The 18,076-nt window shown below is 40.1% G+C and overlaps 1 protein-coding gene across 1 annotated transcript; it reads right to left on the reverse strand.

Moving 5' to 3' along the window:
• Nucleotides 1–15,514: 15,514 nt before the first annotated feature.
• On the reverse strand, nucleotides 15,515–17,462 carry LOC147501500 (strychnine-10-hydroxylase-like). Its single transcript, XM_086603802.1, has 2 exons — nucleotides 16,438–17,462; nucleotides 15,515–16,345 (listed from the first exon to the last, which is right to left on the reverse strand). The coding sequence occupies exons 1-2, from the start codon at nucleotides 17,041–17,043 to the stop codon at nucleotides 15,725–15,727; spliced, it is 1,227 nt and encodes a 408-aa protein (XP_086459928.1). The 5' UTR covers nucleotides 17,044–17,462; the 3' UTR covers nucleotides 15,515–15,724.
• Between the last annotated feature and the right edge of the window lie 614 nt (nucleotides 17,463–18,076).

Here is an 18,076-nt window from a genome sequence, read left to right on the forward strand (position 1 = left end):
GGTATAGCCGAGAGGATGAACCGTACTATTATAGAGAGGATGAGATGCATGTTGTCTCACTCTAAGTTACCAAGGAGTTACTGGGTATAAACAATGCGCACAGTCGTACATGTGATCAACCTATCGCTTTCGAAGCCTCTGAATAGTGATTATCTAGAGAGAGTATGGTCAGGCATTGATGTTGATTATATATACTTTAAGGTATTTGGGTGTAGAGTATTTGTTCATATTCCCAAAGATGAGAGATCCAAGCTTGATGACAAAGCCAAGCAGTGCATTTTTCTGGGTTATGGGGATGAAAAGTTTGGCAACAAACTTTATGATCCGATCAACAAGAAGGTAATCCGAAGTTGAGATGTTGTGTTCTTGGAAGGCCAAACAATAGTAGACTTTGAAAATGGTGAGAAGCTAGAAGCTTTCATAGATGATCTTGTTGATTTAGAGCCAGAAGTTCCTACTGTGAAACGTGCAAAAGGCATTGAGAATGTATAAAATCATGGGCTTGAAGCTCATGATGATGATCCTATTGTCATGATGGGATAGAACCTATTGATATAAAAAATGCAGATGAAGTGCATGAACCACCACCTGAGCAAGCAAAAGTGCATCCTCCTGAGCCACAAGAAGAAGAGATAAGGAGATCTGAGAGAGAAAGACAGGCTTCAACTAGGTACCCACCACATACGTATGTTTTACTATCCGATGGTGGAAAACCTATGTACTATCAAGAGACTCTTGAAGGTACAGATAAGGAAAAGTGGTTGAAGGTCATGCAAGATGAGATGGGTTCTTTGCATAACAATCACACTTATGACTTAGTTGAGAAACCGAAAGGAAGAAAAGTTTTCAAGAATAAGTGGATCTTCAAAGTCAAGCATGAGAATAATAATCCACACCCAAAGCATAAAGCTCGCCTTGTTGTGAAAGGATTCGGTCAAAGGAAAGGTATTGACCTTGATGAAATTTTCTCTTCTGTAGTTAAGATGACTTCTATCAGGGTGGTATTGGGTCTGACCACGAGTATGAACCTAGAGGTTGACAAACTAGATGTCAAGACAGATTTTCTTCATAGAGATCTTGAAGAAGATGTCTGCATAGACCAGCTAGAGGGTTTGAGGTCAAATGGAAGAAGCACCTAGTATGCAAACTAAGAAAGAGTTTGTACGTGTTGAATCAAGCACCGAGATAGTGGTACATGAAGTTTGAGTCCTTAATGGTGAAGCATGACTAGATGAAGTCCACTTCCAATCATTGTGTGATTGTTCAGAAATTTTCAGATGGGGATTTCATGGTGCTCTTGTTGTATGTGGATGATATGTTGATAGTTGGCCAAAACATCAACAAGGTATCCAAGCTGAAGGAAGACTTGAGTAAGTCCTTTGAGATGAAATATTTGGGTCAAGCAAAGCAGATACTTGGTATACGGATCACTCGTGACAGAAAGAGTGTGAAGTTGTGGCTTTCACAAGAAAGCAACATTGAGAAGGTGTTGAAGAGATTCAACATAGATTAGGTGAAGCCAGTCAGTTGTCCGCTTGGTGGCCAATTCCGCATGACCAAAGGTATGTGTCCAAAAGGTGAGCATGAGCAGAATTAAATGGAAAAGATTCATTATGCATACGCAATGGGCATCTTGATGTATGCAATGATGTGTACAAGTTCGGATATTGCTTTCGTCGTTGGTGTTATAAGCCGATTTCTGTCAAATCCAGATAAAGAGCATTGGGAAGGTGTTAAGTGGATATTGAGATATCTCATGGGAACTTCCAAAGCGTGTTTGTGTTATGGTGGGAGTAAGACCTTGCTTGAAGGCTACACAGATGCAGACATGGCAGGTGATATTGACTCGATGAAGTCCACCTCCAGTTATCTGTTTACTTTTGCAGGGGGAGCAGTTTCTTGGCAATCTAAGTTGCAAAAATGTGTTGCCCTCTCCACTACAAAAGCCGAGTATATTGCAATCACTAAATATTGCAAAGAGATGCTATAGATGAAGAGGTTTTTCAATGAACTAGGGCTAAAGTATAACCAGTTTGTAGTTTTGTGTGATAGTCAGAGTACCATCCATTTAAGCAAGAATATGAGTTTTCATTCTATATCCAAGCACATATATGTGCGTTATCATTGGATTAGAGAAGTTATCGAAGACAAGCAATTGTGTATTGAGAAGATCCATACTGACAAGAATGGGTCTGATATGATGACCAAAGTTTTACCGAAATGTAAGTTTGATGTTTGTTGTGCTACCGTCGGAATGGTAGCACACTCCTCCTATTGATTTGGGAATACATGGAAGTATTCCCCCTCATGGCTCGAGAGGGGGAGATTGTTGGTGTTATCCCTCACATGAGGATGAGGAAGAAGGAGAAAAATAGGTACTGTTAGTGTGAAGAAGCTAGAGCACACACGCGCTCAGATTGGTCGTGCCCAAGGCGCGCCCGCGCCCTTGCCATGAAAAAGAAGATAGTTTTTTTTCAGCCTCTTACGAAACATGTCTACTGGAGTTTGGGACTAGAAATATAATAGGGTGCACGCGCGCTAGAATTGGCCTTGCCAAGAGCGCACCCGCGCTCATGCCTAAACATGTCAGGTTCTTATTTTTCTACAGTAAACATGAAATTTCACAGGCGCACCGAAATTTTAGATTACTATAAAAACAAAAGTTAGGTTTTGGAAAACCTAGTCTTGAATAGAAACCCAATTTTGAAAGCAATCAAAATTTAGAGAAAGCCCTTGCAAAGAGAAAAACTTGTAAGAAGATAAGATAGATCTAGTAAGGTGGAGAGACTTAAGAGAAGTTATTGTAATCTTCCTTCTCATACTTATAAAAGGATTAGCTCTTGTGGAAGTAGGCATCATTGGCCGAACCACGGTACATCTTTGTGTTGTGGTATATTTTACTTTCTCTATATTTCTATTGCTTGTTTGTGATAGTTATATTCATAGTTTAGGTTGTGATTGTTGGTTGTAGTTAAAGTTTAGATTTTAGATTGGAGTAGTAGATTGTCCAAGTGCAAACTATCTTAATGGGGACAGATTGGTATAGCTCCCTATTTCCGTCCCCTCCAATCATAGCTGTTGTTGCCTCTTCCACCCCCTCGATCAGCTGCCAACCTTTGTGTATAAGTCCATATGTTATCCCTGAACTGGAGCGTTCACAAGCTACTAAGACAATTAGTACTCTCTGTGCAGCCGAGGCAGTTTCTAGCACTGTAAAGACTACTATTATTGCTTCCACCACTATAAGGAATACTATTATAGTTGGCCAGGCCAGATCCACTATGTGGAATATGATCTATAGTTGGTAATCTCCATTAACAACTTAACTTTCCAAATCCCACCAGTTAGCTACGTCATTTCTAAGTCCACACGGTATTGGATTTCGAACATCAGTTCTGCCATGAGATTTTACATACCATGCTTGAACGTACACTTTTCCTTTTTTGCAACTCCAGCATGCACGTTTTTTTATTAATCTCATTGATATAAAGACATGTTCGGGATATTAATACCACACCATAATGGCTTCCTCAAATGCTTCATGAATTGATATACTAGAATGTCAGTCTCATCAACTCTAATATCTTAGTATCTCTATATAAATCAATGAAGTATGGTTTATGCTCAGTACAGACTCTCCCTACAATGTTATTAGTACAGTCCTATACACCACACAATACAAAAAGCTTTACAGTAGATACGAAAGGCCCTAATAAAGATCTCTATCAAAGCGGTTACTGAAGTACTCTCTTATCTACATTACTAAAAAAAGGGGTTGTTGTGTCGATTTTTGGTGTTGGTGATGTGGGAAAACCGACACAACAAGTTGAGGTTTGTTTGCCTTAGGATCAGGTTTGTTGTGTCACTTCATCGAAAAGAGACACTACAAGTTTTTCAATTGTGTCAGTTCTACTAAAACCGACAGTATAGCGCAAGCTGTTGTGTCGCTTGGGTTAACACTTTGGGTATAGTGTTTTCTCAACTTCATCAAATCGACATGTCAACATTTCGCGCTTCAGTGAAACTTTTCAATCCCAAAAAGAAATAAAAAAGAACAGACTCTCTCTCTCCCCGCCGTTTCTTTCACAAAAAAAAAAAAAAGCTTTCATCTTCCTCTCCTCTTGTTTCTTCCTGCTACTCCTTCATTCTGTCTTATGGTCTTCGACATCTCTCATCTTCGCAAAAAAATCAAGATTTCATCTTCCAGACTCTCGGCCTTGCTGTTAAAGGTTTTTTTTTTTAAATAACCTCATTTTGTTTAACTTGCAATTGATGGTTTATTTTGTTTTGGGAAGTTGAGTTCTTGATTGGGCATGTTAAGTAGCCTTATTTTGTTTTGGGAAGTTGAGTTCTAGATTGTTGCAGTAAAGTGTTACTTTTCCATTGTTTCGCAAAATTATTTATTGCCTTAGCTTTCAAAATGGATAAGTCTTGGATGTCAAAGGACAGGTTCACTAGGGAATACAATAATGGGGTAGAAACTTTGATCAGTATTGCAAAGGATGAGGATAGTTTCTTACGCTGCCCATGCAAAAGTTGTGGAAATCTCTGCGAGTTAACAAAGAGAGAAGTCAGATCTCATCTTGTCCATCACGGTATTAACAAGAGTTGTGGAAATCTTGTCACTTTACGATATATTGAACCGTACCTAACTACTTTTGTTTTGTTTTTTTTTTTTTTTTTGTAGATTGAACTTAATAGAACGTGGCTATGATGGCTAGATGGATGGATAAAAGCTAGACGTGAAATCATTTTCTCACATGGTGTTAGATTAGACTAGGTTGATTAGGTTTTATTTTGTGGGTTTTCGTTTTGTATTTTGGATAGTTGGTTGGTTGGTTGTAAATTGATGTTGGATAATGGAATTATTTAGTAATGAAATGAAATTGTTTTTGAGATTATTAGTTTGTGTTATATCGATGTGGATGACAATGATTTTATACAGGTAGTTGTTATACATTTTTTTTTTCGAAACAACAGGTGATCCACTAAAACCGACACAAGAAGGGATCCAATTTTGTGTGGTTTAAAGAAGAACCGACACAATAACTCTATTTCTTGTGTCGGTTTGTGCTTTCCCTAGAGCAAATTTACAGTTGTGCAAGGCTAAAACCGACACAAATAGTATACCTGTTGTGTTAGTTTATACTTAAAAACCGACACAAGTACTATATTTATTGTGTCGGTTTGATAGAAACCTGTTGTGTCGCCACTACTTGTGTCGCTTTGTAAATCAGAAAAACCCGACACATTATACTTGTTGTGTCACTTAAAAATCGGCACAACAAGCCCTTTTTTTAGTAGTGCTATCTCATTCAATTCGCTAATTGGCCTATGTATATAACCTCTATTACAGTCCAATAACTTAACGTGCAAAGATGTATACTCTATTGCAGTCGATGTATGGATAATCACTTTAATTGTATATGACAAGTCCTACATGGAGCAATCTTGGTCGTATATGGAAGAACTACAAACTCCCGCACATAGAAATCTAGGATGCATAGCGTAACAATGTTTATATATGGTTAGTTGGTTATGTGTTCTTCTTTTTCATGTGGTATTTATTTAATATGTAGTTAGACAAATTTGGAGCGAATGTCTAAAGAAAATGTCAACCATGGACTCGAGTTTCTCTCTGTCTTTTAGCTACAAGTAGTCAAGGCTGATTTCCATTGTTGCTAGAAATTGTTTTGAATGATTATTTTATTTGTTGGGGTTAAACACCGATACCAATCGATTCTCCCACTACACAGATAACTTGTATTTGAACAATAACCACTCCAATCAACAATCTAAATATTCCCTACAACCAAACTAACATGCCCAACTCGCTAAACAACTATTAACAACATATAATAATATAAAGTAGTAAAAGTAAACCACAACACAAAGATATACCGTGGTTCGGCCAATGGTGCCTACTTCTACAAGAGTTAATCCTTTTATAAAGTGGGAAGGAAGATTACAACTCCTTGTAGTCTCTCACCTTACTAGATCACTCCTCTCTCTTTACAGGGTTGTTTATCTGTAAATGTTATCTCTCAATTTTGATTGCTTTCAAGATTGGGTTTCTCTCTTTTGTGCTGTGTATTTTCGTGTCTTCTGACTTAGTTAGGTTTTGCCAAAACCCCCAACTTGTATTGCAAACTTGCGGTTCCACAAAAATAGAATTCTTCTGGAAATAGACATGAGCGCGGGGTGCGCCTTGGCCAAGGCCAAGTCGAGCGCGGGTCGCGCTGAAGTTCTTGGAGGTCGACCAAAGCATGAGCACGGGTCACGCCTCAAACAAGAACAAACTAAGCGCGTGGCGCCCTTAAGTGCATGGGGGTCAAGCAAGGCATAGGCGCGGGCCGCGCTTTGTGCAAGACCAAATTGAGCGCGTGGCGTGCTCAGCCTCCTTCATGTAGACTGAACTTCAGTTTCTCCTCATGTGAGGGATAACTCGAACAATCTCCCCCTCCCGAACAGTGAGGGGGGATATCTCCATGCAATTTCCAAATCAACAGGAGGAGTCTACTACCATTCCGACGGTAGCACAACAAACATCAAACTTATCTTTCAGTAAGACTTTGGTCATCATATCCGACCCGTTCTTGTCGGTATGGATCTTCTCAATACACAAATGCTTGTCTTCGAGTACTTCTATAATCCAATGATAACACACATGTATGTGCTTAGATCTAGAATGGAAACTCGGATTCTTGCTTAAATGGATGGCGCTCTGACTGTCACATAGAACTACAAACTGTTTTTGCTTTAGCCCTAGTTCGTCGAAGAACCTCTTCATCCATAACATCTCTTTGCAACACTCAGTGGCTGCAATATACTCGGCTTCTGTAGTGGAGAGAGCAACACACTTTTGCAACTTAGATTGCCAAGAAACTGCTCCCTCTGCAAAAGTAACCAGATAACTGGAGGTGGACTTTATCGAGTCAACATCACCTGCCATGTCTGCATCAGTGTAGCCTTCAAGTAAGGGCTTACTTCCACCAAAGCACAAACATGATTTGGAAGTGCCTTTGAGATATCTCAATATCCACTTAACACCTTCCTAATTCTCCTTACCTGGATTTGACAGAAATCGGCTTACAACACCAACTGCGAAAGAAATATCCGGTCTTGTACATACCATTGCGTACATCAAGCTACCCACTGCATATGCATAAGGAATCTTTTCCATCTGACTCTGCTCATGCTCACCCTTTGGACACATCTCTTTGGTCATGCGGAACTGGCCACCAAGCGGACAACTGACTGGCTTTGCTTGATCCATGTTGAATCTCTTCAACACTTTCTCAATGTAGCTCTCTTGAGAAAGCCAAAACTTTCCACTCATTCTATCATGAGTGATCCGCATCCCAAGTATCTGCTTTGCTTGACCCAAATCCTTCATCTCAAAGGACTTACTCAAGTCTTTCTTCAGCTTGGATATCTTGTTGATGTTTGGGCCAACTATCCACATATCATCCATATACAACAAGAGCACTATGAAATCCTCATCTGGAAATCTCTGAACAAACACACAATGATCGAAAGCAGACTTCTTGTATCCTTACTTCGCCACAAAGGAATCAAACTTTATGTACCATTGTCTCGGTAACTGCTTCAACTCATACAAGCTCTTTATTAGCTTGCATATAAGGTGCTCCTTGCCTTTGACCTCAAACCCCTCTGGCTGGTCTATGTAGACATCTTCTTCAAGGTCTCCATGAAGAAAAGTTGTTTTAACATCTAGTTGCTCAACCTCTAGGTTCATACTTGCGGTCATACCTAATACCACCCGGATAGAAGTTATCTTCATTACAGGAGAGAAAATCTCATCAAAGTCAATCCCTTTCCTTTGACCGAATCCCTTTACAACAAGGCGAGCTATGTACCTTGGGTGTGAATTGTTCTCCTCATGCTTGACCTTGTAGATCCACTTATTTTTGAGAATTTTTTGTCCTTGCGGTTTTTCAACTAACTCATAAGTGTGATTCTTATGCAAAGAATCCATCTCGTCATGTATGTCCTTCACCCACTTCTCTTTGTCTGTACCTTCAAGTGCCTCTTGATAGTACATAGGTTCTCCACCATCAGATAGTAAAACATACATATGTGGTGGATACCTGGATGAAGCTAGTCTCTCTCTGTCTGACCTCCTTGCCCCATCTGCTGGTGCCTCAGGAGGATGCACTTTTGCTTGATCTGGTGGTGGTTAATGCACTTCATATGCATCTTCTATACCAATAGGTTCTATCCCATCATGAGCAATATGATTCTCATCATGAGCTTCAAACTAATGGTTCTCTGCATTCTCAATGCCTTCTACACGTTCCACAGTAGGAACTTCATGTTATGAATCAACAAGATCATTGGTGAAAGTCTGTAGCTTATCACCCTCCTCAAAGTCTGCTATGGTTTGGTCTTCCAGGAACACAACATCTCGACTTCGGATTACCTCCTTCTTAATCGGATCATAGAGTTTGTAACCAAACTTTTCATCTCCATAACCTAGAAAAATACACCGCTTGGCTTTGTCATCAAGCTTGGATCTCTCATCCTTCGGAATATGCACAATTACCCTACATCCAAATACCCTCAAGTATCCATAATCAACATCTCTACCTGACCATACTCTCTCTGGATACTCACTATTTAGAGGTTTTGACGGTGATAGATTGATCACATGCACGGCTGTACGCATTTCTTCTACCCAGTAGGTTTTACGTAGCTTAGAGTGAGACAGCATGCATCTCATCCTCTTTACAATGGTACTTTTCATTCTCTCTGCTATCCCATTCTGTTACGATGTCTTGGGAACGGTCTGCTCATGATGAATCCTATGACTCTGGCAATACTCTTCAAACGGCCCTATGTACTCACCCCCATTATCTAAGTGAATACACTTTAATAACTTCCCTGTCTCTCTTTCCCCCATGCTATGGAATTTCTCAAACTCCCCAAGTACTTCATCCTTGGTCTTCAGACTGTATGCCCATACCTTTCTTGACGCATCATCAATGAAGGTCACGAAGTATAAAGCTCCCCCGTGGGACTTCACTTTTATAGGACTACATAAGTCTGTGTGCACTAGTTCAAGGACATTTTTCTTTCTGTGAGATGGGAATCTTTGGAAAGACACCCTGTGTTGCTTTCCTACCAAACAGTGAGTACATATATTTAAATGTGTACCTTTAATGTCTGGCAAGGCCTTTTGCTTAGCAAAAACTTCCATATTTTTATGCCCATATGACACAATCTCTTGTGCCACCGTTCGGAGGAAGCTTCTTCTTCTGCCGCATTCACTTCTGCTTTACACAAACTAGCCTGTGTTTTGTAAAGAGAGCAAGTTTTCTTCCCTCTGGCTGCTACAATGGAACCTCTGTTCAGTTTCCATACCCCGTTACCAAACGAAGTTTACAAAGTCATCGTCATCTAACTTCCTAGCCGAAATTAGGCTTAGCCGTATGTCAGGGACATGTCTTACATCCTTGAGTGTCAAGGTATAGCCGACATTGGTTTCTACATGAACATCTCCAATGCCTATAATCTTTGAGACACCACTGTTACCCATATTCACCACAACTGTAAGTAATGAAGAATTCTCTGTGCGGTGTGACGTGATAGGATGCTCATTTATCTATCACCCACTCTATATCCTGGCATGAGGTACTAAGACAGTACACATCACAATCTGACACATTTCCCACTAGATCGTCGACTAGTACGGTAGTATCTCTGCCTGTGTTTCTGTTCCTCTGCACCATGTCTTCATGTACACAGTTATTCTTCTCATCCCTCTTCAGTGTTCTGCACTCATATCTGAAGTGACCCTTGGTGGCACAATAGTAATATTGCCTATCTGCCTTAGGAGTTTTAGCTTCATCCCTAGATTTACTTCTGTCATCACCTCTAGAACGAGATGGTTTTTTGTTTCTACCTCTCCCCCATTTCTCTGTGACAAGGATCTTTGATCTTTGAGTGAGAGGAGCTGCCTTTTGAACTCCTCCTAGTCTCCTCATTCAATACAGACGCGGTAGCCATCTCCATGGTAACGATTCCATCCTTGGCTGCTCCGTGTAGAGAGACTGCTAACGTCTCCCAACTTTCGGGTAGAGAGCCTAAAAGAAACAAAGCCTCAACTTCGTCTCCCAAATTAATCTTCATCAAATACATCTGATTGATGGTATTCTGTACTTCATTAAGATGCTTAGACATTGAAGAACCTTCTTGGTACTTCGTGTTGGCAAACTTCTTAATGACTAGCACTTTGTTTTCGCCCGACTTCCTCTCATAGAGGTTTTCGAGTTTCTTCCACAAGCTAAAAGTTGTAGTCTCTTGGGATACATGGTGAAAGACACTGTCGTCAATCCACTATCGAATGTACCCACTTGTTTTCTCTCAAGCTTGCTCCACTGAGCCGCATCAACTATTTCTGGTCTTTCTCCTCCATTCTCAATGGGTTGTGTCAAGTCCTTGCAATAAAGCAAGTCTTCCATCTTGGCTTTCCAAATGGTGTAGTTCTTCCTATTCAGACTCGTCATGCGAGTGTTCACGGAATTATCCATCTCTCCAAGTTATTTAAACTCAAATCTTCTCTCAGGAGTTTTGTTAAACACCTTCCGACCAAGATTTGGATAACACCCTAGGCTAATAAAACATGGCTCTGATACCACTTGTTGGGGTTAAACTCTGATACTAATTGATTCCCCCACTACACAGATAACTTGTATTTGAACAATAACCACTCCAATCAACAATCTAAATATTCCCTACAACTAAACTAACATGCTCAACTTGCTAAACAACTATTAACAACAGATAATAATGTAAAACAGTAAAAGCAAACCACAATACAAAGATATATCGTGGTTCAGCCAATGGTGCCTACTTCCACAAGAGTTAATCATTTTATAAAGTGGGAAGAAAGATTACAATCACTCCTCTCACCTTACTAGATCACTCCTCTCTCTTTACAGGGTTGTTTCTCTATAAATGTTATCTCTCAATCTTGATTGCTTTCAAGATTGGGTTTCTCTCTCTTGTGCTGTGTATTTTCATGTCTTCTGACTTAGTTAGGTTTTGCCAAAAACCCCAACTTGTATTGTAAACTCACGGTTCCACAAAAATAGAATTCTTCTGAAAAAAGGCATGAGTGCGGGCGCTGCGTGAAGTGTGCACGGAGGTCGACTTGGCATGAGCGCTGGTCACTGCCGAAAGCAAGAACAAATCGAAGGCGTGCTGCCTCAAGTGCCTGGAGGTCGAGCAAGGCATGGGCGCTGGTCAAGGTGTAGACCAAACCGAAGATGGCGCTCGGCCTCCTTCATCATGCGACTAAACTTCAGTTTCTCCTCATATGAGGGATAACTCCAACATTATTTTCAAGAAGGAAATCACTATGTACAACTAAGTTTTTAAGAATGAAATTCCTACGACCACGTAATAAAAAACACTTATAAGAAGAACTCTAAAAACAAGGTCGGGTAAAAAACCTTGTATATATTAAAGCTCCCACAAGGGATATTTTTCTAGCTTTCTTAAAATTCCACGTCATCAGCTCCTATTAAAATGGGAATTCCTCTCATATTAAAAAGATAAATTCTAGCATATATTTCCAATTAAAACGGGAATCACGATTTGTTATAAGAATTCCCATTATAATAGAAGAAATTATTTTCCTATTATAATTTGAATTCCTTCCCTATTGAAAAAGAAAAATCTAGCACTTCTAATTAAAACGTGAATCTTTCTCATATTAAAAATAGGAATCACACTTCTAAATTAAAACAGTTTTTTAAAACTTAATTAAAACAATTTGTTGATAAATTAAAACGGGTTTTTAAGACTTGATTAAAATAATTTGTTAGGAAATTAAAACGAGTTAGCAACGAAAACATGAATCACGATTTGTTAGAAAATTTATATATGTATAGTTATGATTGTTGAGCAAGTTTTTAAAAGAGTCGGTGCATATGCACGGGTCTACTTTCTAATATATATATTAGAAAAAAGTTTATGAGATAACTATTGAAGAAAAAAAAAAAAAATGTTGTGATCAATTTTTACAATAATTGTTATCTTCTAAATTCTTTGTTAAAAATATTGAGGTTTACATTCATATGAAATAACGTAAACAAATCCATAAGATGTGTGGAGGTACATTTTAGTCATGACCTTACAATCTTGGAGAATAGGGTTTGTATAAGATGTTTTGACTGAACTCAGGTCGGTGCTCTGAAGTGCCTACGTATCCAGTTCTCTGATGAACTGGAATCAAGTCAGACGTAGTTCATTTTAAGTGATTGAGTTGAAGATGGAGAGAATGTTAGCCTCTTTAAGAATGGAGAAGACTCCTCCTTTTATAGGCGTAGATCCCCCTTTTGTGTTGTCTTGATGATTGATTTTACTCCTTCCGTTACGAAGTAATAATCTGTCATTAATGATGTTGTTGACCAGCTTGCAGCGGTTACGTTTCCAAGGTCGTTTAGACAACCTGACCTTAGGTTGTATGCACGACCTGCTTGTAGTCTGCCATGAGTGGTTGAGAGTAGAGGGTACTGACATAGCCCCTTTTTTTTATATCACTGTTTGTAGAATAGTGGTGTAAAGAAAGATAATAAAGGAGACCGCATGTCTTACTTGGTTGAAAATGGAGATTGCTGCGAATTGAATTTTTTGTGTTTTTAGGCTGGATGTCGTTTGTTGCTTAGAGCTTTGTTGGGAGTTGATGTGGTAAGTCCTACGTCGTAGTGCGCAGATCATAGCTTGTAATGCGTAGATCATAAATCGTATGTCGTAGCTTGTAGTGTGCATAGTGCGTAGACCATAGATTGGTTTTGACTGATAATTAGCCTTTGAGTGGTAATTATAGTTGAATCAAGCTTAACCCTATCAGAGGCCTTAAGTTGATTTGTGGTCCTTTTAGGGGTACCGTGGATTGGATTTGACTGATAATTAACATTTGAGTGGTAATTATAGTTGAATCAAGCTTAACCCTAGCGTTGGTGTTAAGTTGATTGTACGCCTTTTGGGGGCATCAATATGGTTGATAGCTAGCCTTTTGGGGGCATCACTATGGTTGTTTCCCATTTAGCGTCCTTGATTGCGGTCTGACATCGTAGTGTGTGGTTCGAACTTGATTCTTAGCAGGGCGTCAAGCTGATTGGTTGATAGCTAGCCTTTTGGGAGTACTATTATTGTCGTAGATGCCATTTGAGCTGGCTGATTAGTAAGCCTTTTGGGGGCTTTACTATGATTGATCGTTAACCTTTAGATGGCGTGCTTATCACTAGCCCCCAATTCCTAGTAGAAGCAACCCTTTGTGGGTGTTAATGTTGTTTAGCCCCAGTGAAATAACTTGTCCTAGTTCGGAGATGGCTATGGCTAGCCCCCAGCTTGATTGGCTTGCAATAAACTGTAAGGGAGTGAGCTTCCATTTCGCATTCGAGTGACTCACTGGTTTGTAGTATATGCGAACTGTCGAGGAGGGAACTGCGTGCTCTGAATTGTTATATCTGACTCGGGAACACTTGGATGCTTCTCGGTTTGGAATTGTTGATTCCTTGATTCGACAAAGTATTGTTTCTCCTTAATTTGTTATTTCAATTGATGATGGATATGCTGGCAACTTTTTATGTGTGGTATAACTCCATGGCGAGTAAGCTTTTTTAGATTGATTGACATCATCAACGCGAGCTTTGCGGTGTGGTCAATCTAGGACGACCTGGAATATTGATGTTCGTTCAAGCTCCAGTGAACTGATGACAACCTGTGTACAAGCTGAACTGAAAGTGATTGTGTTCAAGTTGAATTGATAGTTGGAATATTGGTTGCTTCTTCCAGGTTGTAGACCTATTCTGACCTGACTTGAGGATGACTTGATCTGAGGATGACCTGACATGAGGAAGACCTGAGCTAAAGACGACCTGATCATATCAGAGGATGGGCTGATTTGAGGATGAGCTGACTTGAAGATGACCTGGCTGAGGACGACTTGGTTAAGGATGAGCTGAGCTGAGGATGAGTTGATATGAGGATGAGCTGACTTGAGGACGGCCTGTGTTGAGGACGACCTGAGCTGAGGATGAGATGATCTGAGGATGAGTTGTTCTGAGGATGAGCTGACCTGAGGATGGCCTGTCTTGAGGACGACCCGAGTTGAGGATGAGCTGATATGAAGATGAGCTGTTCTGAGGATGAGTTGACTTGAAGACAACCTATCTTAAGGATGACCTGAGCTGAGGATGAGCACCTGAGCTGATCTTTAGCTAATTGGAGTAAGTTTGGATGTGTTTTATTATTTTGGCCATAACTTTGGCTATAGTTGTCAGAATCACGCGTGTGAGCCCAATTCGAAAAGATCTCGCCGGCGCGCACGCTGTCATTACCGAGCTTTGCTCTATGGTAGCCATTTTCGAGGTCCCCAAATTCACCTTTTTCTGTTTTTGTCCGACCTGAGCTGATGGATGACCTGGCTGAGGACGACCTGGAGGAGGACGACCTAGCTGAGGATGAGCTTGCTGAGGATGGCATGACTGATGACGACCTGGTTGATGGAAGGCTGATGGACGACCTGGCGGAGGTCTTTGCATGAGATCTGGCTAAGGTTTTGATATAGCTCTGTGATGGGTTGTGTTGGTGTGTGCTTCTCCTCATTGATATTAGCATGCTCTGAAATTTCTGTTTGAGAGTGGTTGAACCAACACCTTAGTTGACCTGGTAAGGAGAGACCTATAAGCTGGATTCATAGATCTATATTGTCACCGATTCGCCGTAAAGGAAGCGTGTGACATGGTGGTAGTTGCAGCCCTCGGGTTGGTACTGGATCGACTGCAAGTGATTTGTAAATATGAAGTATATCTTGCAACATAGAAGTGTGCACAGATTATCCGAATTGATCAAAAGATTAAAGATTAGTATAAATGAAAGATAGTTGAATGTAGACTTATCTCTTTGAACGCTGACTTTTCGCTTTCTGCCATTGATAGTTGAATGGAAGAATGCTGACTGTTCTTCCATAGTGGTTTTACCAAGTTTTGTGGGCTTGAAAAAATAGTGTGGATGTTTTTTCTCAAGAAGACGAACCGGCAGACGGCGCCACTGTGGGGCTGTAGAGGTACATTTTAGTCATGACCTTACAATCTTGGAGAATAGAGTTTGTATAAGATGTTTTGACTAAACTCAGGTCGGTGCTCTGAGTTACCTACGTATTCAGTTCTCTGATGAACTTGAATCAAGTCAGACATAGTTCATTTTGAGTGATTGAGTTGGAGATGGAGAGAATGTGAACCTCTTTGAGAATGGAGAAGATGCCTCCTTTTATAGGCGTAGATCCCCCTTTTGTGTTGTCTTGATGATTGCTTTTACTCCTTCCGCTACTGGCAATGATCCATCATTAATGATGTTTGTTGACCGCCTTGCGTGATTATGTTTTCTAGGTCATTTGGACGACCTGACCTTAAGTCGTATGCACGACCTGCTTGTAGTCTGGACATGTGGTCTGCCACGAGTGGTTGAGAGTGGAGGGTACTGACAAGATGTAACAATTTTATTGGTATATATTAATACTAGAAGGCCCTATATTCGAACTTTGTTTAGGACACGATTGCCTTGAGCCACCCCTTATTCTAAGACATTGACGGTACTTTATAGAATGAACAAAAAGAAAGAAATCATAAGAGAGTAAAACAGATCAAGAGATCATCTTATTCTCCAATACGTAGCAAAGCACACCGTACCCTTAATATAAATTTGGCGGTAGTCGTGGGGTGATCAGAACTTCAAGAGGCGTCGCTTTGATATTTGTTAGTCCTGCACTTTCAGTCATGTCCACAGAAGCATCTAATGGAGTTTTAAAATCGAAGCTTTGTAGCATGCGTGCTATTGTCAAGTGCACCACTTGAAGCCCAAACGAGATTCCTGGACACATTCGTCTGCCAGTTCCAAAAGGAATGAACTCGAAATGTTGACCTCTAAAATCCACATTTGCTTGGGTGGTAAGAAATCTCTCTGGAAGGAAATCGCAAGGATTAGACCATAGGCGCGGATCTTGTTGAATCTTCCGAATATTTGTTATTAAACGGGTGCCAGCAGGGACGTGGTAGCCAGCCACAGTGCAATCCTCTAGGGCCTCGTGTTGTGCGGGTAGTGGGGCTGCCGGGTAGAGACGCAGTGTTTCCTTAACAATTGCTTGGAGGTATACAAGTTTATCTATGTCTGATTCATGCACTTTTCTTTCTTTTCCAATATGTGTGTCAATTTCATCTTGCGCCTTCTTCAAACTGTGAGGATTGTTCAATAGTAAAGAAAGAGTCCATGTTAGAGAGACCATTGTCGTATCAGCCCCACCCAAGATCATAGCCTGCAAATAAAAGCCGGTTGCCCAACCAAATGTCAGTAATAATGATGGGGCAATTGTCAGTAATAACCTGTGCTCATATAATTTAGACTTACCAAGCACATGGCCTTGTTAACCTCATCAGCCTCGTAACCAAATAAATTTTTGTTTTCAAGGATAGACAGCATCACATCCATGAAATCTGGCTCCGACTTTGTTCCACCATTGAATTTATCTTGTCGATGTTCTTCCAGCCATCTTCCCAATATGCTGTCAAGTTCCTTTGCAGTTGTCTTCATGGCTTTCTCATGACCTTGAAAGTCTAACCACCCAAGATATGGAAGTGCATCAGACAGTACAAACAACCCTATCAAATGAAAGAAATCTTTAAGCCCCTTTTGCAACCGCTTCCCCTCATCATCGTCCGTTTTAGCGCTAGCACCAAAATAGCGCTTTCTAGCAACCATTCTAACTACCACATTTAGTGTCAAGTCGCTAAACCATTGTTTCATCTCCACTAAAACGGATTCATTTGCTTCGTTGCAATTTTCCTGCCACAATTGGTACAACTCTTTTATGGATGTGCTCACCTCAGAGATCCGAACGTGTCTCAGCGACTGAAGTCGTTGGTCTGAGAGAAGTTCATGTATAGCTATTTTGCGTGCTTCACGCCAATATAATCCGTATGGTCCAAATGGAAATAAGGCATTGTTGTAGCCCATTATCTTTGCTGCAACTTTACTAGGACGGGTAGCAAAGACTTTGTTATTGGTAGTGAAACACTCTTTGGCTACCTCACAACTACTCACCACCAATGCTTTATGGACACCAAGCCGGATAGTGAACGCAGGCCCGTACTTATCAGCCAATGCTCCCAAGTACTAAATGGGGGATTCGGGGTTTGAATAACATAGGCAAGTGACCTATGATAGGCCATGCACCAATCACTTCAGGAGCTTCTCTTGTATTTGCACTCCTGCTCCTTTTCCATTGTGTACTACAGAGGAAAAATAAGGCAAAGACACCGCAAAAGCTAATTGCTAGATACGTATGAAATGAATCCATATGTTTGTTTATTGTTGATATGTGATAATCAACCTTATCTATAAGTCCTCGTTCTCTCGGAACTATGACCATTTTTCAGCTACGCATTCCAAATTCATAAAGTGTCTTTAATATATTTTATATATATATATATATATATATATATATAGATGAAAAATATTTTGGTTAGGTACTTAGGTGAGTATAATTTTTTTTTTGTTAAGTTGGTATTTTGGTTAGGTGAGTATAAATATTTTTTTTGTTAAGTTGGTTAATGTGAAGTGGGAACGGGTATAAGGAATCTTGTCTTGAAAGGTTAGTGTATTGACCGTAAGTTGGTGTCACTATTTGTTGTTTCCCACTTTGGCTTACCTCAGTAATAGTTTTATCCACACTCACCTTATTAGAGCATTTTTAATGGGGGTGTAAACCGTATAGAGTGGAAACTTTACACTCTAAGTGTCAAAAAACTCTATCTAATATGGGTGTTAAACCAAATCGTAGGTCTATTAGCTGATAAAATAGCTCGGGCGACACTCCAACATATATCCCAAAGAAAAAAAATTCGGACGTCACTTGAAATAACGTCTCAAGATTATTTAATGGCTTTGCCATGGATCTGGTCTGTCGCTATGGGTTTAAGTGAAAGTGGAAGTCACAGACGTCACTTTAACACACGTTTCAACATTTATTTAATAGCATTGCGACGAG

This window comes from Coptis chinensis, chromosome 4, assembly GCF_015680905.1.
Source record: "Coptis chinensis isolate HL-2020 chromosome 4, ASM1568090v1, whole genome shotgun sequence".
Taxonomy (NCBI): Eukaryota; Viridiplantae; Streptophyta; class Magnoliopsida; order Ranunculales; family Ranunculaceae; genus Coptis; species Coptis chinensis.

Excerpts from the sequence above, each read along its gene's own strand:
- LOC147501500 (XM_086603802.1), bottom strand. The coding sequence starts at position 17,043 with ATGGGCTACAACAATGCCTTATTTCCATTTGGACCATACGGATTATAT. Across the intron at positions 16,346-16,437 it reads TTAACAAGGCCATGTGCTTG|GCTATGATCTTGGGTGGGGC; the intron begins GTAAGTCTAAAT and ends TTTTATTTGCAG.